This window comes from Strix uralensis, chromosome 12 (genome assembly GCF_047716275.1).
Source record: "Strix uralensis isolate ZFMK-TIS-50842 chromosome 12, bStrUra1, whole genome shotgun sequence".
Classification (NCBI taxonomy): Eukaryota; Metazoa; Chordata; class Aves; order Strigiformes; family Strigidae; genus Strix; species Strix uralensis.
In genome coordinates, this window is record NC_133983.1 from 23618969 (window position 1) to 23643817 (window position 24849).

Genomic DNA, 24849 nt, shown 5'->3' on the forward strand with positions numbered 1-24849 from the left:
TAAGTTTCTTTCTTTAAGCTGCATTTAAAAAAACAACCCTGTAGCTGTTTTTCACTTCGCCAAGTCCTGCTTTATCACTGCATTTTTGCTAGATCCTTTTACACAGCTCACAAACCCCCCCAGACTCCCGTTAACAATAATTCCTGTGGCCCGAAAGACTATCCATGTGCTGTTGTTGAAGGCTTTAGGAGAAAAGGAGAACGGGGTGGACCTGCTATCTCTTTATTCCTTCTGGGTGTTCTGCAGTGAAAGAGGGAGCTCCAGGGGGAAAAAAAAAAAAAAGAAGTTAATCTGGAATAAGACATCAGCAGGAGAAATGAGAAGCACCCACCAGTTCTGGCAGGCTCTCAGGCTGCCAGGCTCGGGCAGTCGGCAGCGTGCTGGGCACGTCTGTGCCTCCTGAACACGCTGTTCTTTCGGCTCCGGCCTTTTCACTCTGATCTCGGCACCAAGGACAAGTCTTGGCTTAGCTGGGAGCGTCCTACTCAGTGCCACTGCTCCCAGCTTGCTCCAGAAACGGGACCTGTTCTTGCTGCAGCCATGAAAGTCAAGGCAAGAAGCCCAGTGACTCTCAGGCTGGTTTCTGGGACCTCTTGGTGTCCGTCTGTCCTCTTCAGACTGAGCTCTCCAGTCCGGAGCTGGGTAGCACTGCCTGCCCCAGCTGCAGATCCTTGTCCTTCCCAGCCCTGGCTCTTTGGAGATTTCCACCCCACTGCTCCTGATGGAAAAGACAAAGCTGCCTGCAGTTTTCCAGCGCAGAGAAGTCTGGTGTTTGTAGGAGATGTCCTGGGCAGGTTGTCCTTGGCCATTGCTCCTCTCGGGCTGGTCTCCAAGGAGAAGGGGCAAGCGAAGCAGCAGGCAACGCACACCCCGACCCTCTGGCGTCGGCTCTTTCCCTGGCGCTCGCCTGTCCCCAGAGACAAGCAGGTGTTTCCCTGCCAGGGGAGTTGCTTACATTCATGGGTGTAGCACTGACACCTGAAACAGAAAATACTTCAGCCTGATCAAGGCAGATTATAAATAGAAATGCATCTAATTAGCATCCTAATCTGCAGGTTTTCTGTTTGTTTGCAGTGTCTTTCCTAGTCACAAATCCAGTTAATGCAAATTCTATTTTTAAAGAAATGATTCCTTAATTATAATGTGTTGCAGATGATGTGACTTACCGGTTTGGTAAGCCCACCGGAGGAAGCGTTGCCTCCCCCAGGGCTGGGCTGAAGGAGCTTCTTTGAGTCTGTCACAGCTTAAACTCATCGGGCAGGACGGCAGCACTCACCTGCTCCCTTTGCTAGCGGCTTAGAACTTGGACCCATGGTCCCACAAATGAAAGGACATGAAAAGACACCCCAAAAAATGCCAAGCATGGCCTTAAGACAGCTCCATGTGATGCTTTAGGAAGGATACCCCCCTGGATCTTCCTGGCTCAGGAGCGGAGGCTGCAGACACCTACCGGGCAGCCTCTCCGGTGAAGCCGGACCAGCCGTGTCTGGGCTCCCGTGTCCACCCAGCCCTCACTTCAGAGGTGTTTCTAGAAGTAAAAACATAAAGGTGGCCTGGTGTCTGGTGTATCAGCCGTGTGTAAAGGTTCCTTTATCATCTCAAAACGTTCCTTGTACACACCCACTTTAACACTGTGGAGAGAGAAATCACTTTTTCTGCTTCCCGCCTCAGTATTTATTCTTTCTCCTTGAGGGGACAATATTGCCACGTTTGCCTGATGGCTGGAAGTCTTGGGGTCATCAGGACACAGCAAAATGAAACTCTGTGTTTCCCTGACTGCTCGGGAGACTGATGTTTTCAGCAGTTCAGAGAGTGACTTGGGATTTTTGTAGCTGTAAATGAGAGCAGCTTTTGGCACAGATTTTGTTTACTCTCTACAAAGCTCCGCTCTAGTTGTATCAAACATCTTGGATGCCAACCCTTTACTTGTTTGAGAACCTCTGCTACACAGAGTCCAATTTTCAGAGGCGTGGAGCAATTGCACTCCAGCTGAGAGTCAGTGGGAACAGCAGGCACCCACATCTCCAAAATCCAGGCTGTTCTGTCTCAATCTCTATTTGCTTTTACCTTCCAAGCCATGCTATGGCAGCGCTGGAGGGAGAGGGGCTCGTTCAGGCTCTGACCGCCAGGAGTGACCCTTCCCTTCCCATCCCAGGGGTTAATGCAGGGTGTCCTGGCGGCAGCTCCAGCTGGGTTATGTTGTAGAGATGTCAAGCTGAGCTCTGTGAGCCTGTCAGGAGATCTAGCAGGAGAATTGCCAGTGGGTTAAGAGGGGAAGTGCAGGATTGAGCTCAGGATGTGGTAAAGAAATGGGCTGAACAATCGTCTTTCTCATGGCACTTGGCAGAGCCCGTTGGATCATTGGTAAGGCTTTCTTTCAAGTGGCTACTTGCTGCTGTATAAATAGCATGTCTCCTCCAGTGCAAAATTTAAAGCCCCGGAGGGGAAGGTCAGTATCAAATCAGGTGAGTGAGCTCCCTGAGCCGTCGTGCAGAGGACAGGACCGCGTGGATTGTCTTGAGTACGGCTGGAACGGGGCCCCAGGGATTCTCTCTGGTCTGTGCGCTGTGAACACTAGTGTCTGTTGTGTCTTCCCTGTCACTGATTGCCCCATGACCACGGGGCTTTGGAAAGCCTCTTCAGCAGGCAGGATAAATGCTGCAGAGAGTTGTCTCGCAGTGACCGAGGGGGTGGATTCACTGTACCCCGGCAGAGAGCATCAGGGTAGGAAAGGGAACGGTCTAAGACTGAATGTTGAAGTGATCACTCAAAATCAAAACAACATTCAGCTTTGTGGATGCCAGACTGGCAACTCACTGCTCCAAGCGAGAGCTGTGATCTGTGTACAGACTGTTTGTGCTTCACTCTTCAGTTCCTTGCCAAGCCAAGCCTGCTGCTGCCTGGCCTTATCGTGTTCAAGCTACCAGGCCCAGCCCTTGGGATGGAGGTCTCGCTCTGTCAGCAATCTGGCAGGCATTAAACCTGCGCACTCGGGGCTTCTGTAGGAGCTTCACCTTGTAGAGGCTGGGAGGAGTCGGTTTAGAGAGCTGGAGCTGACCGGCGGGGATGCTCGAGCAGTTGCGCCGCGGGTTTTGCGTTTGATGGTCCTGTGGGTCCATCTCCAGCTGCTGCACGTGCTCGTCGTGTCTTGGTGGGCTTCTTCGCGTGGCATCTTGCACCAGGAGCTTCCCCTAAAGCAGCAAGCGGGGGGCAAAGGCTGTTTCGCTGGCCATGGGGATGCCTCTTCCTCAAGCTTGGGTGGTGATGGGGGTTATCTTCAGTCCTGACGCCTGCCTCTTGCCAGGGATATCCAGCTCAAGGGGAGATTTGTTGCAACTAGACCTTCCTTCCACCTTTGGCCATCTATCATTTTTCTGCCTTATTTTGTGCCCTCAGCTTTCCCTTCCTCCTCGTTTGCCGGGTTTCCCGTTGCTTGAGGCACTCTGCTGGTGCCCACACAATCTGTTTAGCCTGCTGAACACTTTTTGCTGTTTGATTTACATAACCCAGCACAGCCATAAGTGGAGCAGGGTCAGGGAATTGCAGAAATTGATTTACCGCTCGAAGGACGAGCCGGGAAGCCAGTGGCCTGATTTCCTTCCTTCGCAGCACAGGAAAGCGAGGGATCACTTCTAGCAGGCGTGATCCAAGAGCAAGCGCTGTGGAGAGGCTTTTGTTGGGTGTTTTGTTGGGCTGGTAGTAGTGCTTGACGAAGAGCTGAACGTCTCTGGCTTTGAGAGGCTCTTTACTTTCAACAAGAGTCATCCCTCTGGGCTTCGCTCAAGACAACTGAGAACATATTTACTTACGGCTAATGGTATTATGCTGTAAGCAAAAGTATAGGCTTCTGTATATTTAAGCAAACAATTTAAGGTAGATATCTTTCCTCATATCCCACTGCTGCCTCTCTTAGTAAACATCCTCCCATCGTTATCTCTGCTTTATTTAATAATTCGTCTCACCAGAGACTGGGACAGGTCACTGCACTGGAAAGAAGAGGTAGTACGCTCTTTAGCTAAGGTGTAATTGATCCCTCAGCTGTTGTGCAGAGGGCAGAAGCCAAAGCAGAGGGGTGTAGTCTAATGTTTTTATTATTACAATTATTATTTTTAGCCATGCACGCATGGTTACTACGCTCTTCAAAGTTTCACCAGCTGAGTGGCAGCTGCGTTCAGCTGGGCTGCCACACCTTGGAGCATTTACTTATTTATTAGTCTTTGAGTTTTCTTTTTCATCTTGTTGTCTGCAGGGATTTCTATAAATATTTAAATGCTAATGTGAAGAAAAGCGTTTTTCATTTTTACTTACCCATTTTCTTTTCTGGCTTGTCCTCTGGGCAAACCCATCTGCAGTAATTCTGGCTGTAGGCAGCGGGGGGGCTCCCTCCGCCCAGCCTACTTGTGTCATATCAGTCACCCATGAGTTCCTACTAATGATGAGTGAACCTACAAAGTCTTGGCCGCCTGGCTTGCAGAAACGTTCAAAGGCTCGGCTGGTTTATCTGCTATTTTCCATTAGAGGAGTGTGGCACCCTTAGAGCAGGGGGTGCAGCCTCCCCGGGCTGGGGGGGGCTTCATCTGCTGCTCATCCTTCAGGTCTGTGGTGTACTGAAGGCTTGGAGAGGCTCCTGGTCATGCTGAGCTACGTACCCAAGGATGAGGGACAGCACCTTTGCCAAGGGCAGGCAGGACCCAGGATCCTGCCAGGCTCTGCCAAGGTCTGAGTTGGTGTTAATCCATTCGGTGCTGTCATCTCCGGGCTGAAAGCTGGTGCCTGGGACTCTGATGGCAGATGTCATGTAAGGGGGTCTGACGCCAACCCCGGCCAAGGCTGGAGCAGGGACCATATGCAGTAATCCCTGAGGCCCTGAAACAATAGCACAGAGATGGGCTTTTGTATTTGCTAGCCAAAACCTGCTGGCCATGTGGGCATGCTGGGAAGCCCATCTTGCAGCGGGTGGGAGAAGGTTTGGGATTTGCAGGGGGTGCAGTGGATGATGCTTTCCAAGCTCCCCTAATGTCTCAGCAGATGAAGCTGAAGCTGCTGGCTCTGCTCATCTGTGGGTTTTAGAGAGCTGCCAGCCTTGAACCAGCCCGTGGCGGTCACCTGGAATCCCCCATGTCTGTGGAGGAACATGAAACGGTGCCAAGGACGGGGTGAGCTTCACAGTTCACAAAGAAGGAAGCCACCAGACGCGTGTATGTTCTGCGCCCAGCTCCCGCCCGTCCCACTCAGCGTGGGCATGAGCAGCAGAAAGGCTCCTGCTGGTGGGTCTTTCGGCCTTGACTTTGTGTGCAGAACCCGAGGCTTTGGTACATGACCTCAAACGTCCACCACAGCTTCACTGGTGCAGTCCCACAGCCAGGGCTGTAGCCTGTTTTCATGCCAATTGGACCAAAAATAACTCACATCTTTCCTGTCCTGTAATTCCCTGCGCTTTTTTCTCTTTGGAACATCAGTTCTTTAAAACCAGAGTGACCAGAAGATGCACTCTGGGGTGAATCTTGCATGAAGGCATGGTGAGGCAGGACTACGTGACAGGAGGTTGATTCCCCCTGCTAAAATTCCTCCTTCTCTCCTGCGCTGGGCTGAGCACTCAGATCCAGCCACGTGGCCCAGGAGAAAAGGCCTTTGGCAGCAGAAGCAGGTCAGTGTGGTGCAGCACAGGGTCAGTGGGCATCACCCCGGCTTCTCACCCTGCTGCCTCGGGGTCAGTAAACTCGAGGAACCTTTAAAAATTACAGGTGTGAGGGGAAGGCATCCCCAATTTATCAGCCGAGACAAGGGGTAGCTGCACTCCTGGTCTGTCCAGCAGCAAGTCCCTGAGTCCCCCAGTCCCCAGCTGGAAGCAGAGTGGGGGAAAGCACAGCTCAGGATTACTGCCTTGAAATCAGACTTGTCTTATCTGCAGCTTTCACCTCCTGGGTACCTGGGGATGCTGCCAGTGTTCCCAGCACCGCTCCATCTCCCGCTCCACACAGCGTGAGGAGGAGTGCCTTATTAGCACAGCTCTTTGTGAGATGCCCTTGAGTGTTTTTTTTTTTCCAGGTGTAAATGCCAGGGGAGGCTGTACCAGTGCTTCACATTCTTTCATCTCGGCAGGGTTTTGCCCTTTCTCCCAGCGTGGCTCTGACAGCAGGCTCAGCGCTGCTGCCTGTGGAATACAAACAAACTTCCCCTTTGCAGAGCATGACAGGAATTCATTCCAGGATGGTTTGTTGGTTGTTTTTTCTTTTTTTTCCTGCTTTTCTTTTTCCCTTATGCTGGATGCTCCAGGGGTCTCTGGAGAAGTTTTGAGAGTGGGGATCTGTTGCTTAACCCCCTCTCTCCCGAGAGCAGGCAGCTCGCAGCAGACCCAACAGCTCTTGCAGATGGGGAGGACTGCAAAGCAGCTTGAAGCTGCGATGCAATTCCCATCCCCTGACCGTGCCAGGGGAGAGGAACCAACACATTGAGACGTTTGCATCCCTCCATCTCTTTGTAGCAGCCATCAGGGCAGTCGGAGGGTCTGTTCCCCGCTTGCTGAGCACACAGCGCCTGCCATTAGTGCTAATGGGAGTTAGGCACGCGCACGGAGAGGCAAGGATGCCCCTGAGCTACAAATCTACTTGGCAATTTTATTATGTAAATAAATGGTGTGTGCACATACACCTGCTGCTGCTGCTGCTCGTGGTGATGTTCGTGGCAAGATACGTAAACAAACAGCGATTCCGTTCTAATAGATTTATTTCCTTTCTCGTGAGCCATTAAATTACCTCCAGATTTCACGCAGGTAGAAATCTGTAACAGCGTCAAAATCTTGCTCTGCCTCAGCGGACGGTGGCCTGTAAAGCATGACAGCCACCTATTACTCTCAGATATTGTTCTGGGGGGAGGCGTGGGAGCAACCGGTATCGTCCTCGTTATCAGTGTCTCTGGGTGTCCCTCCTGGGCTCCCACCACCGCTGGGCAGTTTGCAGTGAAGGCAAAACAAACCTCCCCGTGCTGGGCTGAGCTCGGCGGCTGCGCAGCCCGTGTCTGGAGAGCAAGAGTGCCCCTCCAGACCCCTCTGTCCGACCGGACGGCGAAGGTCTCCTCGCTTCCAGGGGGGTTGAAGCAGAGCTTGCTCTGGCCCTTGAGGAGGCTCTGGGCTGGGGTTTGCTCTAGGAGACCCCTAGAGCAGCAGCACCGGGGCTCACCAGGCTCTCCGACACCCGGCACCAGTCTGTGGGACCTGCAAGAAGAGCAGCCGGCTCCTCTCCGAGCTGACCTGCCTGTTGGCGACCGCAGGAACGTATCTGAGGGCTGCAGCTGCCGGGCTGCGCTCCTCTTCCACTCCCTGGCTCCGCCGGAGGGTTTTGGCAGCAAGATGGGGAGCAGATAGGTCGGGCTGCTGCCAGCGAGAGCGTTGAGGGGCTGTGCCGGGGCTGCCGGTGCCAGGGAAGGTGCTGGGTTGAGGAGCGCGGTGCTGGCGGAGAGCTGCTGCCGGTCCTCTGCCGGGCAGGGCTGGGTCACTGGGAACGGCGTTTGCATGGCACCCAGGCAGCACCCGAGCAAACAGGAGCCCTGGAACTTGCTGGGGAGAGGAGATGGATGAGATTTCCTCATGAATAATTGGTGCATTATTAATATGCATGTGTTTTTTGAAGAAGTTTCAAACTCTCCCCCACAGGAGCCTTTGATGCTTTATTAATGACTGCGGCGCACACCAAACCCTCGATACACCGCGGGGCCTTGGAGCAGCCCCATGCCCCTGCAGAAGCGGCCCCTTTAGTTTTGGGCATTGTCTTTTGTGAGGCCAGGGAAGGCATTTTGCTGGTCCAAGCAACCGGGTGAGGGTAGATGGACTTGAGTAGCCCCAAAGAGCCGCTGCGGCAGGCTCTGAGGCAGCAGCAGGCCGGTCTTTGGGAGCTCGGCAGGTCTCACCGTCACAGTCTGCGCAGGGTGGAAAAGGTGTGCGAAAAGCAGAAGTTCAACATTTCAGCTTTACGCCCTGGATCAGGACTAACAGGAACTTTCTCGGGTCTCCTTGTAACTCAAAAGAGGATCCAAGACCCTGCAGAAGGGATGAGATCGGGGTTGGCTCTGGTTAACGTTGATGCCCAGGGTTTTCCTGCCCGGTGGAAGCGCTCAGGGCCGAGGGGGGAGCAGAGGGGGACTGGAGCAAGGCTGGGAAAGCCCCTGGTTTCCGAGCCCGTGCGTGCTGAAGTGCTGGGGTGGGTGCGGGGTGAGTGAGGAGGGGTGACAAGCCTGTGGCAGCCCGGGCAGGCGACCTGCGTGAGCTGCGACACGCGCTGCTGTGCAACCGGCCTCTGCGAAGGAGCCAAAATCCAGAATTTCAGAAGTGCTAATTACTGTTAATTAGCTACAATTTGTGCTCGTAACCTCTGTTCTTAGCCAAGATGGCTGACAGCAGCGACAAACGTTATTCATTTCCATGCAATAAATCAAGCTAAAGTTGCTTCTGTTACTTAGCCTATCATTTAGCATTTCATTAAATAGATATGTACACATACATCATCGTTGCCGAGGCTGTGTCAATCCCTTCAGGAGCAGGACTGCCTCTAATCAATCCCAGCAGCTCCGCGCATTGCGGAGAGGCTCCGGATTACCGTGTGCCAGGTTAGCATCTTGCAGAGCATCCATCAGGCCTTGGTAACTCATCAGTTCTTGGGGTTGCACGGCCAATATTCAGCCGGAGAGTTACGAGCAGCAGTGGTGCTGGTGCTCCTAAAAGGAGATGTGGCCTGGGGGAAACAAGGTCTCCCTTGGGTGGATGAGGTCGGATTCCTGAGCTGGGGGCTGACCTACAAGGTCCCTCTTGGAGGAAGATGCTTCTGCTGGGCTGGTGCTGGGCTTTCTGTCAGCTCCGGCATGGAAAGAGCAGCAGCTGAGGGTCTGAGGGTGCCAAGATCACCCCTACTTAATCTTTGCACCTCTGATGGAGGGGAGGTAACGGCAGTTCGTGCGAGCGTTGTAAGGTTGTAAGGGTGAAGCACAACGATGGGACATGGCGGTGGAGGTCGAATAGCAGCGCTGTGGTTGCACTGACAAGGTCCCCTCTGCTGCTGGAGAACTGTTCATTTTCATGGTGGGCAGAAGTAAAAGAGAAAGTGTGGCATTAAAATGAGCCTGGAGCTACAAGGAGTAGCAAAATTCTCACACTACAGTAAGTATTTGTGGGCGCACCAGCTCCCATAGCCCTGAGGAACCTCTGCACCAGGGTGGAACAGCAGCTACTGCTCTGGTGCAGCCACAGCAACGCTGGGCTCTCCTCCCTGCGCCGATGAGCGGCCAGGGCCCCCCATTCCTTGCCCAGATCCTGCTTTGGGACCTGGGCTCCTTGGGGTTCAGCCTGGGCCCTGCTTTGCCACAGCACCTTCTTACCACGGCAGCGGTCCCCCGGCACGCTCAGAGGAGGGCTCTGCCTCTTGCTGCTCTAGGGCTCTCTGGCCCAAGGGGCTAGCGGGAGCTGCCCCGATTTGCCCGTGCGGCACCACGCATTTGGTGCCCTCCCACTCCCGGCAGTCCATAAATAAATTCCCCTAGTCCATCCTAGCTCACTGTATCAATCTTGTTTAATAGACTGGAAAGCTTATTGCATGGCGGCAGGTCGCAAGGAATGTCGAGGTGATGGATTGCGCCTTCCCGGAGTCGGGCGTCGTTGATATATAATGAAATATTTATGATTTATTCCAGCTAATAAACTGGAGTGAAGTGTGTGATGTATGTGAGCAGATGGGGGATCTATTGATGCAGTTTTCATTGTGTGGGGGGAGGGAAAGGTTTGTGTCCGTTACGGAGACGTATCACTCAGCCTCCCATCCCTCTGCCCATCAAGGTGGGCACTTGGCCGCAGAAAGATTATCTAATCCCCACAGACAGCTTTTAGCACTTGCCTTCGAATCGTTTGTCCACCCCACACCTCACGTGGCTTTTCCCAAGCACGGGAGCCTCTGGCAGCGGGAAAAAAAAACATTTTTTTGAGCACTGGGCTTGGGGTTGGGAGCCAGGCGGGGAGCTTGTGCCCAGAGGGATGGGAAGTGCCACTGCCATGCCACGCTCTGCGGCTTCCCGCTCCCTCCAGAAATACCATTTCCATGGGTTTAGGAGACCAGTGAGACGTTGAACCACCCTGGAAAGAGCAGGGAAACTTGAAACTGGTGAAGAGGGACACTCGTCCATGGGAGGCATGATGGGCACGTGGAGCTGGTTGCTGCAGGAGGCTGAAAGCTTGGTGTTTGGAGCAGGAAGGAGCATTTCTGTGTGTAACAGCCCAGGATGAACCTAATCTGCAGGCACAAAGAGCTGTGCCCAAAGGTGGGAGGATGTGCCTGCCAGCTGTGGCCCCACAGCTGCCTTTGAGTGGGCAGGTTGGCCACCACAAGCCGTGGCTGGGCCCCTGTGTGCCCCCCGCGTGCTAGCCCGGGGACTGAGGCTCCCTCCCGCAAAGCCCTGTGCAGGAAGAGGGGGTTTGAGCCCCCAGGTTTTTGCTCTGCTCTCCGAACCGGTGAGAGTATCAGGGTCAGGGCTCAGGCTCTTCACTACCTGCCCAGAATGTTGGACCAATCCCGCTTGGAAAAATAAATCATCGTCTTAATCACTGATGTGTGTCTCTTTGCCAGAGGGTGAGCTCTGCCTCAGCCTGGGATGGACCAGGAGCATCAACAGCCATTTTAGGGAAGCGGGAGACAGGGAAGAGTTAATCCCAAGGTAGAGCAGAGACTGATGCACAACCTCCTGCCCGCTGCTCTGCGGTGTGAGCAGCCATCGAGGCCCTTCGCATCCCGCTGCTGTCCTGCCAGCTGTTCCCCTTTCTGCCTAATTAGCCTCCGGATCGGCATGCTTGGAGATCCTCAGCTGAAAGACACCGGAGAAGGGCAAAGACTGATTATTCTGACTGCCTCCCTGCAAGCTTCCCGGGGGTCTGCCAGCTGGGAGCTCACCGGTCCCCCCCCGACATGCTCGTTTGGCGAGAGCAGCAATTCTCCAGGTACAGGCAGTGCAGAGGAATGCAGGAGGGCGAGCGCCTCGATCGGTCTCTTCTTATCGCTGGAAATGAGGGATCGGCTGCCAGGAGAGCAGCTGACAGCAGGGGATTCTCCTGAAGTTTGAGGGGAAAAAAAAAAAAAGCTTCAAAGACTCCCAAAAGAGCAGGTGTCGAGCCCGGCAGGAGCGGAGCACCGGCAGCGTGGCAGCAGCCGGCGGCACGGAGCTGGGAGCAGCACCCCGCTCCCTCCGACACCCCCCACAGCAGCTGCCTGTCAGAGGGACCAGGGCTGGCTTGGGGTTGTTTTTCCTCTCGGCACAGCTGGAGCAGCCAGTCATTTCTCCAGCCAAAGCGTTCTCTTGGTCAATAGTTGGTTCAAATGTTTCCTTGTGACACCTTTGCTATAGAAACGTTGCCGTGGTGGCCAGGAACGAGCTGACCCATGGGTGAGGGTGTTGGCACAGGAGCTCCGGGGCAGGTTTGCTCCTGGGAGCAAAGAGGCTTTTGGCCAACACGTCCTGGGAAAGCAGCTCAGGCACCACGTTACTCGCTGGGAGATCTGCCCGCTCTGCGAAGGAGGGGCACAAACTAAGGGCCGTAGTGACAGAGTCACAAGGGCCCTTTCATCTTTGCAACAAGTATTTTGCAACTTGAAGGACCTCATTGTAGAAATCTCCAGGGTTTGAGTTTGAAAAGAGGGTCTCCACTGCAGCTTATCTGCTTTCTAGAGTTTGTTTGGGCAAGGCGTGCATCTACAGCCCAGCGGCCACTGCCAAGTAAGGATCTATAGACAACCCTTCCCTATAAATAGATCTCACCCAAAAGCCTCATTTTTAAAACAAAGGTAGCCTGGAAATGGGCTTTTATGTCTTTTACTCAGTGCCTGGTGGTGTGGTTCATGCCAGCCTGTGGTCTCCACGGGCTGAGCCATGGGTCGGCATGGCATGGTGCCTACTGAGCCCATAGGCTGATGGAGATGTCCACAGTTTGCTTTAAGGTATATATATAAAAAAATTTTAATATAAAAACATGTATATTTTTATATAAAACATATATTTTTATATAAAAACATATATATTTTTTAATATAAAAAACAGGCTAGGTTGGATGGGGCTCTGAGCAACCTGGGCTAGTGGAAGGTGTCCCTGCCCATGTCAGGGGGGTTGGAACTAGATGATCTTTAAGGTCCCTTCCAACCCAAACCATTCTATGATTTCATATATATATATTTATATAGATATGTAACCATCTGAAACTCCAGCAAAGTGCAGCCACCCCCAGCCCACCCGGCGCAGGAGCCTGTTCAGTATGCAGCTCAGCAGAGCCTTTAACATTTCGCAGAACAGATGCCCACTGAGCATCTTGAAACACATCCAAAGGTAGCGGTGACGGCTGCTGTCAGGGAAACAATAATCCCATGGCCTCGCCAGCATCAGCTGCGCTGCAGCACCGGAGCCGAGCCACGTGCGACGGAGGCTTCTGCCGCTGGCTGCTTTGTCTGATGAAAGGAGCCCGGTTGGAGGTGGCCCGGGCAAGCAGAGGCGGAGATGTGGTGTCAGAGACCGTAATCTTCTCATCAGCCAAAATCCCCTTCCCCGCGCAGCTGGCTGCGAGGAAGGAAATACTGTTTCTGGCTCCATGCTGCGAGAAGCATCTGAGCACGGGCAGGGCTGCCCCGACCCTGCTGTTGCGTGCTGCTGGGGCGATTCCTGTGCCGGAGGGAGGGATGGGCTTTGGGAGTGAGAATGGAGAGGTGATGGGGTGCTCTGTGGGGTTCACCATTCCCAAGCTGAGATTGTCTCACTGCTGCGAGCTCATGTCAGTCCTCCTAAAAGCAGAGTGGGACGGGGCAGCTCCGGAGGCAGAAGGGGCACGAGGCCGAAGGATGAGGTGTATCTTCAGGCTGACTGGGCTCGCAACAGCCCTGGGGCTCCTGGCCAGGCTGGACACGTGGGAACCTGCCCCAAGGCATCGGGAGGCTCGCCCGGAGAGGTGAGATGGCAAAGGCACGAGAAGAGCTGGTGATTCCAGAGCAGGATCACACAGGTGCTTCACAGCATCCCTCCTGCCCTGCGCTGAGGCACTGGGTGCTCCCGGGGAGCCACGGGCATGGCCAACTTCAAAGGAGCATCAGCAGAAATGTGGTTTGGAAGGCAGTGGCATCTCATGGGGGGAGAGCTCCATTCCCCACTCAGAAATGCCCCCCCCTGTTGCCTCTGTTGCCCCTGCCCGCCAGGGAGGGGGTACCCACGCTGGCAAAGCACTCAGAGGCTGCTGGGTGAGGGATGGAGGGGCTGGGTGGGTTCATGCACAGGAACCCACGTCAGAAGCCCCGGGGAGATGGGCACAACCCTTACCACAGGCCCTCGGTGCAGTGCCAGGTTTGGAAATGACGCTCTTAACACTGTTTAAAGGCAGCATGTGGGGAAGAGTCATTAAGCAAACGACAGCATCCTTTTAACTAGTCTCAGTGGCCCAGGAAATCCCCGCTGGCCTGGGAGGCAGCGAGCACTTTGCTGCGCTGGATGTGCCGGCGCACACGCTGTCTTGATGTGCTCGGCTGGTAGCAGATGGCGCGGGGCAGAGGGTAATGTGGCTGTCCTCAGCGGACGGCAGTCCCCCGGAGCCAGCTCTGTCCTGTCAGCGCGGGAAGTGACAGCAAGACCCTGATGCTCGCCTTGTGGGAGAGAGGAGACAGAAAGAAAGAGATGGGGGGAAATTACAGAGCTCATCCCAGAAGCTCACGATGATCACAATAATAATGCGAACCGCCCGCCACGCCGGGCTGCTGATCCACGTGAGAGGCAGCGACAGCATTCGTGGGGAGCGGGGGGATGGAAGGTGAGCAGTGAGGAGGGGATCTTCCCTCCCTCTTCATGCCCAAGCTGGAGTGACTCTTCCTCCCATCACTGGCTGTGTGGGGAATATTGGGGAAGGCGATGGCCTGTGGAATGTGTCTCCTTCGAAAAGCACTTTTCACAGTTGGCAGCGGCACTTCTGTGAGCGTGGGGCACATCTCTGCAGGCAGCTCTGAGCAGATCCTGCCTGTGCTCCTGCCAGAGCCGAGAAGGCAGCGGCTGGCTGCATAGGGGTGATGGCGATGGCCACGCAGGGATGATGATGATGGCCACGCAGGGATGCTGGTGATGGCCACGCAGGGATGCTCACATGGGGTAGCCACCAGCCAGCCTTGCTTCTGCTGCTCCCCAGTTGAGCCAGCCGGGCACAGCACCCAGCCTAACGAGCCTGCTCCAGCACCCAGCCTAACGAGTCTCATCCAGCACCCCGCCTAACGAGCCTGCTCCAGCGCCAGGCCCCAGCGCAGCGCCCGCATCACCTCAGCAGGGCTTGTGGGGCTGGGCCGGGCCCTCCGCAGGGCCCTGGGAGCTCAGGCTGCTGCCAGCTCAGGGGTTTCCTCGTGGTAGAGCCATGTCCTGAAATCCCGCTGCCGTGAGCAAAGCACCAGGGGCTTCCCTCACTGGAAACGGGGTCTGAGGCCAGTCAGTGCTGGGGCTTGTTTGTCCCACTCTCCCCCGTGCATGGGGGGACAGGAGTGGGGCAGAGACGAGGCCCCGGTGACAGGCTCTGCCCTGGCAGTTTGCTTTGCAGACAGGCTCTAGAGAAATCAGCCGTGGCTGACGCCTCCCCGACAGACTCAAGGGCACGCGGGGATGTGAATTCAGCCCTCGCTCGTTGTAAGGAGAGATAAGGGGAGCGAGTCGTCCGAGCAGGTGCAGAGCCCTTCAGCTTTCACATTGGGAGACCATGGTGCAGAGGAATCTCCTTCCCCCACCCAGGTCTGTCTCATGGACCCAGCTGTCCCTTGGACCTGTCCCTGGGACTGTTCCCCCATCACGGAGCAGGGGAAAATGCAAATGTGGCAGCTTTCATGTGCTTAAATCCTGAGGAGCAACATGGGAACTGTGTGTCATTGAACCAGGTCTGAATTCCCTCTCCTCTTCCTGTCTTCTCTGTATGAATAAGCAGCTCCTGATCTCCCTGCCGCAAGCTCGTGGTCCCCTAGTGCCACGTTTTAATTAATGTTCACTCTCCGGTCCTGTGTCAGTCACACATGCCACAGTGATACTGGGCGCAGAAGGTAGTTTATCACAGCAGTCATGAATTCCTTTCAACCCCGAGCAGCCAAACACCCCGAGAGCCCAAGTTTAAAACTCTCCCACAACTTTAAAATATTCCAGACAGCCTTCAACATCCACGAGAGTGCCAGGAGGCAGGCAGGCAGATACAGGAGCCATTAATCATTCCCTGGCTGAACTGAGCAAGATGAGCCAGCTGAGCGGGGACAGAGCTCTTTTGGGGAGCAGCCCCAATTTCAGAACTGATTGGGATATTTCCTTGCTCTGACACTGTAAATCTCCGGGCGTTCGCTGCCTTTGCATGCCGGCGGTGAGCTGGAGACAGGTTTTGTTAAGCTGCGTAGCTGGTGGACACGTCCCACAGTACCTGGTGGGGGGGAAGGTGTGCCAGGAGCGCTGCAAAGCAGCACTGGGAGGGCCAGGAGGAGCCCTGGGAAGGAGGGGAGCGAGGCAGAGGTGGGGTTCAGCCATGTGAACGGTGGGGCGTGCTCACCCCTGCTGCTGTGAGTCCCCCGGGGCAGAGGGTTCCTCATCTCTGAAGGAGAGGACAGGGCTTCACACAGTCCCCAGCAGTGGGGGGGGGCTCTTACCTGGGCCACCCAACAGAGTCCCTGGCTTGTGACCCATACCAGAGCCCACATGCTCCTTGCACAGATCTCACCCAAACCAGAGGTTTAGCAGATCCTCCTGGCTCAGCGGGCTCCCGGCTGCGGGGATGTTGGGGTGCAGGACCCTGGCCTGTCCTCATTCCCTGGATTTTGAACACATGCCTGGACGGGGGGGGCAAGGCAAGCGAGCGTGGGAACTCCTGCAGCCCCAGTGGTGCTGGTTCACCCTGCTTGGTTGGAAGCTGCTTTTTCCTGCTGGCAATCTCTGTCTCATCTCCGCCTTTGAGCTTCCCAGCCGGCAGTGAAATGAGATCCGCCAGCGAAGCCACAGCAGGGAGCGGGCCGGGTGTGTGGACACAATGGCAGCGCGTATCATTAAGGAGAGGATGGAGGCTGACGCGTGGGGGGAGAGCTAAGGGCCCCCCTGGTGCTGCCATCAAGGCTCTGAAATGGAAATGCGAGGTCCCCGGCCCCCCCTCGCCCACCGGTTGGCAAAGGCTCTATTAGCAGGATGTGAGTAATCATCTTAAGTAGCTATCAAAGTGCACCAGCTTGTTAAGCATTTAGCCAGGTTGTGCTGACATGACCTCTCTCCTCAATCTTCCCAGCCTTGGCGCGAGCGGCTAATTACCGGCTCACACCTGCCACACACCTTCTCCCCCCGGCAGAAAGGACAGGTCGCATCCAACGTGTTGCTCAGGACAGTCTCATCTTCCCCGTGTCGTCCCTCACCTTTTTTTATTAGCAGTAGCCACACAGGAGTCTTGGGGGGAGCCCCCTTTGCAAGCCGTGGTGTTACCAGCTGCAATTCCCCAGAGCTGGGGGGGCTGGGGGCTGCGGTTGGGGCACACACACGCCGCTGGAGCTGCTAGGGAAGACCCGCCGTGGTTTTCGCAGGCACGCAGAGGTGGGTGTCTCATCGCCCGGTGGGTGGGAGGAAGAGGAGGCTGGGGACTATGCAATGGGGGCTGAGCAGCCCCGGTGATGCAGAGGACCAGGAGGAGTCACATCCTGCCGGGATGGGACCACCGAGGCCTTTGTGATGGGTGATGGCCAGGAAGATGAGGAAGGGGCTGAGCTGGAGCCTCCTTGTCTTGTGATCCGTGTTGAGAGTGCGCTGGGGAACCTGCAGCGATGGCTCCTGTTTTCATTGCTTCCATATTAAAGGAATTCTGGGTGCATAGCCGCCGCCTTCCCTCTCCCTCCGCAGAGAAGCAACGGCTGTCTCCCCTCTGTGTGTCCCCAGGAGTAGCCTGTCGCGTGGGGAAGGCTGACACCATCGAGGGAATGGCTTTAAACTCCAACAGGGGAGGTTTAGACTGGACATTAGGAAAAAATCTTTCCCAGAAAGAGTGGTCAGACAGTGGAATAGGCTGCCCAGGGAGGGGGTGGAGTCACCATCCCTGGATGTGTTTAAGGGTCGTTTAGATGAGATGTTGGGGGATGTGGGGTAGGGGAGAACTTTGTAGAGCAGGGCTGGTGGTTGGACTCGGTGATCCCGAGGGTCTTTTCCAACCCGAATGACTCTGTGATTCTGTGATCCCCGGGGCCGCTGCAGAGACTCGTCACCATCGTGCTGAGCTTTCCCCACATGCCACTTGCCCACGTGGCACATCCACATGGCGGGGAAGGCAGAGGACTGGTGAGGGGACGGGTGCTGATGGAGCCCACTTTGCTTTTCAGGAGACACGGCAGCCTACAAAGACGGCGTTTACTGGATCAAGGGCCGCACCTCGGTAGACATCATCAAAAATGGGGGGTTCAAAATCAGCGCTCTGGAGGTGGAGCGTCATCTGCTTGCCCACCCGCACATCACAGGTATGACGCTGCTCTTCCCTGGGCCCCGTGCCCAGAAGGGACAGCGTGTGGGAGCCTGGCTCTAGTGACAGCCCTGGCTCGGCGGGCGCAGACACAGGGCTGCCCGAGGCCTCGTGCCTGGGGGCTCTTCCCAGCTTTCCCAAAGAGCAAGCTGCATTTCAGACCCGTGAAGCCTACGGCAGCTCTTGTCTGAATTTGGAACTGAGACTAGAATTAAATCTGTCCTGCCCTTGTGCGTGACCCTGTACGAGGGGGTGGAAGCAGTGCCTCCGGCTCCACACTGCTCTGTACATCATAGTCCTCCCTGTTGACTCTCTGAATTGCTCAAACCATGGGGCTTTCTGCCTTTTTCTGTGGTGAAAAGCTCCGTTCTTGGAAATTGTGTCAGCACGAAGGTCCTGGTGTTTTCCTGTACTAACATCCCAGAGCATCCTCCTCCCCGCACACCGCTGCTGCCGGCACCTACCAGCGGTGCTGAACCCCTCTTCTACCCCATCCCCAACCCCAAAAATTGCTCGGCTTTCTCCATCCGAGTGCTCTGCTCTCTCTGCAGACGTAGCTGTGATCGGGCCCCCGGACATGGTCTGGGGCCAGCGGGTCAGTGCTGTCGTGCAGCTACGCAAGGGCGAGATGCTCTCGGTGAAGGACCTGAAGGACTGGGCCAGGTAAGATCCCGCGGGGAGGCGCACGCTGAGCAGCTCGGAGCCTGCAGCACCCTTGTCAGGGCCATGTCAGAGGAGGGGTGAAGGGGTGACTGACAGCCACATAGTGCCTCAGGCTCTGGGGATGGAGAAAAGGCCACAGCTCCAAGCAGGAGGTTGCCGGGCACGTGAGATAATGCGAATAAATGGGCCTCTTGCCCCAAAAGTGCCTCTGATAAACGACCTGCATGTTGCAGCCAAGTGGCTCTTACTTCGCAGCCCCCAGCCTGGCTGCTGGCAGAAAGCACAGAGCAAGCACGAGGCCAGGGGAAGCTTCGTGTTTTCTCAGCAGCAAGAACATTTGCTCAGCTCTGCTGCAATCGCTCCTCGCTTGCCTTCCTACCCACTGGAAGCCAGCCCATCCCAGCCCCCAGTTAATCCCAGAGACCTCTCCCTTGGAGAGGGGGGGACACCAGGGCTCGTGGACCCTCCTTGGAGTCACCGCAGTACCAAAGAGCGTGGCACAGAGAAGCCACCTGCCATCCTGCGAGGTTTCGGCATTAAAACCTGTGCCTTCTCCTTTGAATCGGGCAGAGATTGGCCCATGCTGAGATTTCAGGCATCAGCCATGGGAGCCTGAGCAGGCTGGAGCCAGGAAGCAGAATCACTGGGTTTATCGCTAATATTCCATTAGCAAAATATTTAATAGCAGATTCTTTCTTTTCCTGGCAACTCCCTCCTTCAGGCTGCGGATATTTTTGGCGAGGCTGGCGCTATTTTGTAAGCGGCAGGAGCACTTGTTTCATCAGGGGCTGCGCAGCAGCCAATTAAAGATTTCCCCTGGATTTGCAAAAATCACAGTTGGGGGACTGCGATTTAGCAAATGCGAGGAAGATGCTGGCTGGCCGGCTGCTGCTCTGATTAAACAGTCACGTCGCGGGAGAAGAGAAGCAAACAAAGAAACCAAACCCACACCAGGTCGCTGCTTGGGCAGAGGGGCCAAGACCTTGCCAGGGTGTCCCTCCTGCTGCTGTGCACACATTAACCCTCTGGCTGCTGCTGGCCTGGGACTCCTCCTCCTCCCAGGGCGGCCCACGGCCACCAGCAGCTTTTGCTTGATTTAACTGATGTCCTCTTGCAAGCTGAGATGTCCCTTCTTGGCCAGGCTCAGCCCCTACTGCTCATCATGGGCTCTGGTGCTTTGGGGTTTTCCAGCCAGGACCCTCCCCGGCCTCAGCACGGGAGTGATGGAGAGCAGGGAAGGGAGATCTTCATCCCTAATCCTCCCAGCAGGGACATCGGTGACCCCAGCAGATCCCTTCATCCACCGCCGGTGGCTGCGCTTTGCGGGTCACCCGGGTGTTGTTCCGGGGGTCCCTGGCACAGGGCAGGGGGGCTGCAAGCCGGGGTGTCCCCCCCTTGTCCCTGCACATCTCTTCCCATCGCCGTCCCCAGCTCTGGGGACAGACATGGTGCTGTTCTGCCTGTGCAGAGCGAGGGCAGGAGCCCTTGAAACAAAAACCCTCGGAGGGTCAGAGGAGCCGGCCGCCCACCCGGGCTCCTCCAGGGCTGCTGCTCCCTGCTCAGGCACCGCTCCAGCTGATCCCCCCCCCCCCCCCCCCCTTCACCCTGTCTCTCCCCTTTATTTTTTATGTCACTTACATTCGTTTGGCCCTTTTTCTCGCACTCCCTGGCAGGAGACACATGTCCCTCTTCAGAGTGATTCATTTGGCGGCTTTCGCCTCCAATCGTGCTTCCTGGCGACAGGCGCCATCCTGAGTTAGAGGCATCCATATGGCGGGGGGTGCTGGTGGCGGGTGGGGGGAGGACGGCCGGGTGATGGTTGAAAGGCTCAGCAGACTTGGCACCTCACGTTAGAGTCAGTGCCAGGACGCTGCCGGAGCCGGGCATGGCCCCAGGTTGGTGACACACAGGCAGCAGAAGGCAGGAGAACCCCCGCTCCGTGCTCAGTGGAGGGCACAGGGACGATGCTCTCAGACTCCCTCCCGCGGCAGGAGACACACACCCCCCACACCCCCACACTCCCACCACAGGCCAGAGCACAGGGCTGCGAGTCACCAGGGAGGTGGCCCACCCATGGTCTCAGTTCTCAGGGACTGGCACCCGGGACACGTCGGGGTCCAGCATCCGTCACGCTGCTGCACTGTTTTCCTGTGCTGGCTCTAATAGGGAGTTTCACAGAATCCCAGAGTCATCTGGGTTGGAAAAGCCCTTGAAGCTCCTCCAGTCCAACCATGAACCTCACCCTGACCGTTCCCAACTCCACCACATCCCTCAGCGCTGGGTCAACCCGACTCTTCAACCCCTCCAGGGATGGGGACTCCCCCCCTGCCCTGGGCAGCCCATTCCAACGCCCAACAACCCCTTCTGCAAAGAAATCCTTCCTAAGAGCCAGTCTGACCCTGCCCTGGCACAGCTTGAGGCCATTCCCTCTTGCCCTGGCGCTGGTTCCTTGGCTCAAGAGACTCATCCCCCCTCTCTGCACCCTCCTGTCAGGGAGTTGGAGAGGGCCATGAGGTCTCCCCTCAGCCTCCTCTTCTCCAGACTAAACCCCCCCAGTTCCCTCAGCCGCTCCCCATCAGACCTGTGCTCCAGACCCTGCACCAGCTCCGTTGCCCTTCTCTGGACACGCTCGAGCCATTCAATGGCCTTTTTGGAGTGAGGGGCCCAAAACTGAACCCACTCATTGAGGGGCGGCCTCACCAGTGCCAAGCACAGGGGTCAGATCCCTTCCCTGTCCCTGCTGGCCACGCTAGTGCTGATATAAGCCAGGATACCATTGGCCTTTTGGCCACCTGGGCACACTGCTGGCTCGTTATCAATCAATTAACCCCCCAGGTCCCTCTCTGACTGGCAGCTCTCCAGCCACTCCTCCCCAAATCTGTAGCCCTGCTGGGGGTTGTTGTGGCCCAAGGCAGCAGTGAAACTCCTGCAGGTGGCCTCAGCCCATCGCTCCAGCCTGGCCAGGTCTCTCTGCAGAGCCTCCCTACCCTCAAGCAGATCAACACTCCCACCCAACTGCAAACTTACTGAGGGGGCACTCGATCCCCTCGTCTAGATCATCAATGATCGATGAGGCCACATCAGGGGCTCTGCCTCCCACTCACTGAAGGGTCTCTGTGCCCCCTCCGGAGGGGTGGGTGTGTCTTTCTTGGGGTGTGTTGTACTCAGGGAGTGCCCCCCACGCTGGGGCTGGACGTGGCAGGCAGAGCCAGCTACTGGTAACAGGGTCCATCACCAGCCCAAACCGCCACAAGCGATGAGGCAGGGCCGGGGTGCGCCCAGGGAGCACAGGCAGGAGCAAAATGGCCAGAGATGAGCTACGGCGCGAGGCTGAAGTCCACCCAGGAGAGGGGGGGCAAGGACAGGTCCCCCCAGGACTGAGCTGCTGGACCGTAATGGGCTGTGCTCCTGTGTTGCAGGGAGACCATGGCACCCTACAGCATCCCGACCGAGCTGATCGTGGTGGAGGAGATCCCGCGCAATCAGATGGGAAAAGTCAACAAGAAGGAGCTTCTGCAGCGCTTTTACCCAGCCTAGTGCACGGCCTCGGGATGGGACGGGGAGCCCGGGGGTGTTTGGTTCGTTCTCCCTCACAGCAGTGCTGACAAGGGGCCAGCAGTGATGAGCAGTGGCGGGTCTGGGCTCCCTGGTCCTTGCAAAAAGTCCAATAAAAGCCGGATTCATCCCACATGGTCTCTTCAGCTGATTCGAGCCCGAGCTGCAGGGCCACCTTCCTTGTGCACAAGCTGTTTGCAAGAGGCTCAGGGCAATCCTCAGTCTAAAAGCGAAGTGTGGGGTGAATGCGGGGGGGTCCCAGGCCAGGACCCCCCTCCCAGAGCTGGCAGCGGGCATGTGCTGGCCAAAGTTGCTCCATTTAGCCCCCGTGGAGGTGGTGGGAGGCAGGTGAGGGGCAGACACCACAAACACCTCCGCATCCCCCCCGAGCTGGTCCCAGCAGCGGCTGCTCGGGGGGCAGACAAGCCCTGCTGGCCCCCAGGGGGGCTCAGCCCCAGGGTGCCAACCGCCCAGAGCCACTCTGCCTGGGTGGGAAGGGCTGTCCGGGCACCCCAGCTCCCCCAATTTGCCTTCATCTGCCTTGGGATGCTCATCCTCATTTCCGTTTCAGCTCTTTCTCAAGCCATGTGCAGCTCATCGCCAGATGAAATTACTCTAGCTGAAAGTCCTGTCTTCAGCCAGCTGCGGCGGTGCCTGGGAATTCTGCATCCTCTCTGCCCTTTCCCACAGGCTCAGCGACTTTCCCCGTAGTTTGGTTTATAGAGAGGGAAAACCCCAGTGGATCCCCTCACTGGTGGGATCCTGCTCTCCGTAGGATGCCCCATAACCCCCCGTGAATCGGTACCGTCCACCTCCCTCCTCAGCCAAGGACCTACTCCCATTTCACAGCAGAAATGAAGAATAAATACAAAAATCACAAATAAATACTGGCTGCACTCACCAACCCAGCGCATATCCCACTCCCCCAGGCGCTCCCAGGCCCGGAGGAACGGCGCAGCCAGGCGGGAGCTGGAGATGGGCTCGGTTTTTGGCCACGGTGGGCCCACGGGCCAGCATGGGGTGGGGGCAGAGCCCAGGGGGGGTGTTGGAGGCACCAGGGAGCAGATGCAGCAGGAATTACACTGCGTCTGCGTGTGCCGATACCGGCGCCCACGTCTGAAGGTCACCGATCGCCTGGAGGACAGGCAGCATCGATAAACCCTACCTTTAGAAACGGGTGTTTGTCCCTGTTTGACTTCATGCACGAGCTGCCGGCCACGCGACGATGGGCGATGGGGAGCGATAGTGCCGGGGAGGGCGGGGGGGATGGCGGCCGTGCCCCAATGCTCCCTGACCAGTGGGTCCCTCCCCAGCATGGGGACAGTGCACTGGGGAGGCAGTGTGGCACTGGGATGCTGGTCCGGTCCTGTGCGGTGCCACGGGGGTGATGGATGAGGACCCCCAGATTTCCCCACCAGCTGATGGGACCCTGGAAGGGTCCAGCCTTGGGGGGGTCCAGCCCTGCCCACGGCCGCAGCTCCCAGGGCAGGGCTGGCGCCTGGATTTTGGTACTTCAGGCTCAGAAGGGGTTGGGTCGGGGTCCCCCAGGGAGACACTGAGCTCACGCAGCCACCCCTGAGCATCCCACGCACGGGATGCAGCAGCGTGGTGCCCGCCTTGCCCCTCGCCGCGGCACGCAGAGCCCAGCGCCAGCGGCTCGCACCGGTCTGCGGGAGGGACCGAGCGGATCCTTTGTTAAAACATCAACGATGCAGTAAATTTTTTAACTTACCAAATAGATCAATATCAAATTATCATGTCTCACATTCATAACTCTTAAGCAAGCAACAATGGAGAGAGACAAGGTCACTGGAGAATAAATAGCAGCAAAAGCTCTTAATGATCTATCATTCTCGACAACCCCAGGCACCCAGCACCAGCCCGGTGACAAGATCATTAATAAAACTCTGCAGGAACGCTATCGATTGCTTTGATGGATGATCACAGGTAGCAAATACTGTAAAACACCTGGTTGTCACACACTAAAATGAGTAGTTTGACTCACACCTCGGCGCGGGGACCCGGCCACCGGGTTTTCTCCAGGTTTTCTCCAGGAGGGTGGTCAGCGGCGCAGCCCCCGCTTTGGGGGTCCATGCTGGACCCCCACAGCTCCCACCTCCGCTCCCCCACTGCTGTTCATCCCTCTGATGGGACCTGTTAATTAAAAACCTCGTTAAAGCACCTGGTTACGGTGCCCTCAGGGTGGGACCTGAGCAGCCTGGAGCTGGCTTTTGGTGACCTGGTGCCACCATGAGACCCGCTCCATCCCCTCACCGCTGGCTGCAGCCCCAGGACACCATCACAGCCTGGCCCTGGGGGATGGACGGGGGGCCCCGAGGCCATGGGCTCTGCTCCCCCCACGCTGCATCCATCAGGGGCGTGGGGGGGGCTGCGTGCGTGTACCCCCCCACTGCTCCAGGCGCTTCGCTTGCGAGCCACGTCCGCATTGACGGCCTGATCATATGTACACAACCATTCAATTACCCCGTAATGGCTACAGGCTATTAAGCCATCAATCTCCTTCATTAAGGCCTGCCAGGCTTGGCCTGGCAATAAAACCATTAAAAAACAACAACAACCCAAAGTAGCATCTTTTGGCCGTAACGCCGTCCTGCAGTGTCCTCCTGCCCACGTCCCACCCCAGACCTGCCCGCCCTGAGCATGGTATCACCATGCTGGGGTGTCCCCAGTGAGCTGGGGGGCTGCCCACACCCCCGTGCCCACCCTCCCAGTGCTCCCAGCAGCTCCGTCCTGGCCCAGGCTCGGCACGCTGGGACCTGCTCTTGCGCTTTAGAGCTGACATTATCTTTCATTGCCGTACAAAAGCCAAAGCTCCAGTGGCTCCACGGCTGCTGTGCCAGCGTTTGGCACCTCGCTGGTCACTCCCGGCTGCTCGCTGTCCCCATCGCTGCATGTGGCGGGGACAGGACACTGCCCAGACCCCCCCCAGTCCCTGCGCTGGGGTCACAACTGGTCCCACTGCACCCACAGTAGGGACGTGACTGGTCCCAGCACCCGCGGTGGGGGTACAACCGCCCCCCAACACCCACAGCTCTTGCGCTGGGTGGATCAGAGGGTGTCAGCTAGGAGGGGGGACATGGCCCCTCCAAAATAGGGTGACCCCTTCTCTGATTTGG

The 24849-nt window shown here is 56.7% G+C and overlaps 1 protein-coding gene across 6 annotated transcripts in view; it reads left to right on the forward strand.

Moving 5' to 3' along the window:
- Positions 1–21845, forward strand: part of ACSF3 (acyl-CoA synthetase family member 3) — a 63558-nt gene extending 41713 nt beyond the window's left edge. For 5 of the 6 annotated variants that reach the window (XM_074881227.1, XM_074881226.1, XM_074881232.1 and 2 more), the window contains 3 exons: positions 17358–17492; positions 18046–18157; positions 21577–21845. In XM_074881227.1, coding sequence (XP_074737328.1) covers positions 17358–17492; positions 18046–18157; positions 21577–21694 — 365 coding nt within the window. In that variant the 3' untranslated portion in view covers positions 21695–21845. The remainder of the gene's footprint in view (positions 1–17357; positions 17493–18045; positions 18158–21576) is intronic. The other variant, XM_074881231.1, reaches the window with a different exon arrangement.
- Positions 21846–24849: the final 3004 nt, after the last annotated feature.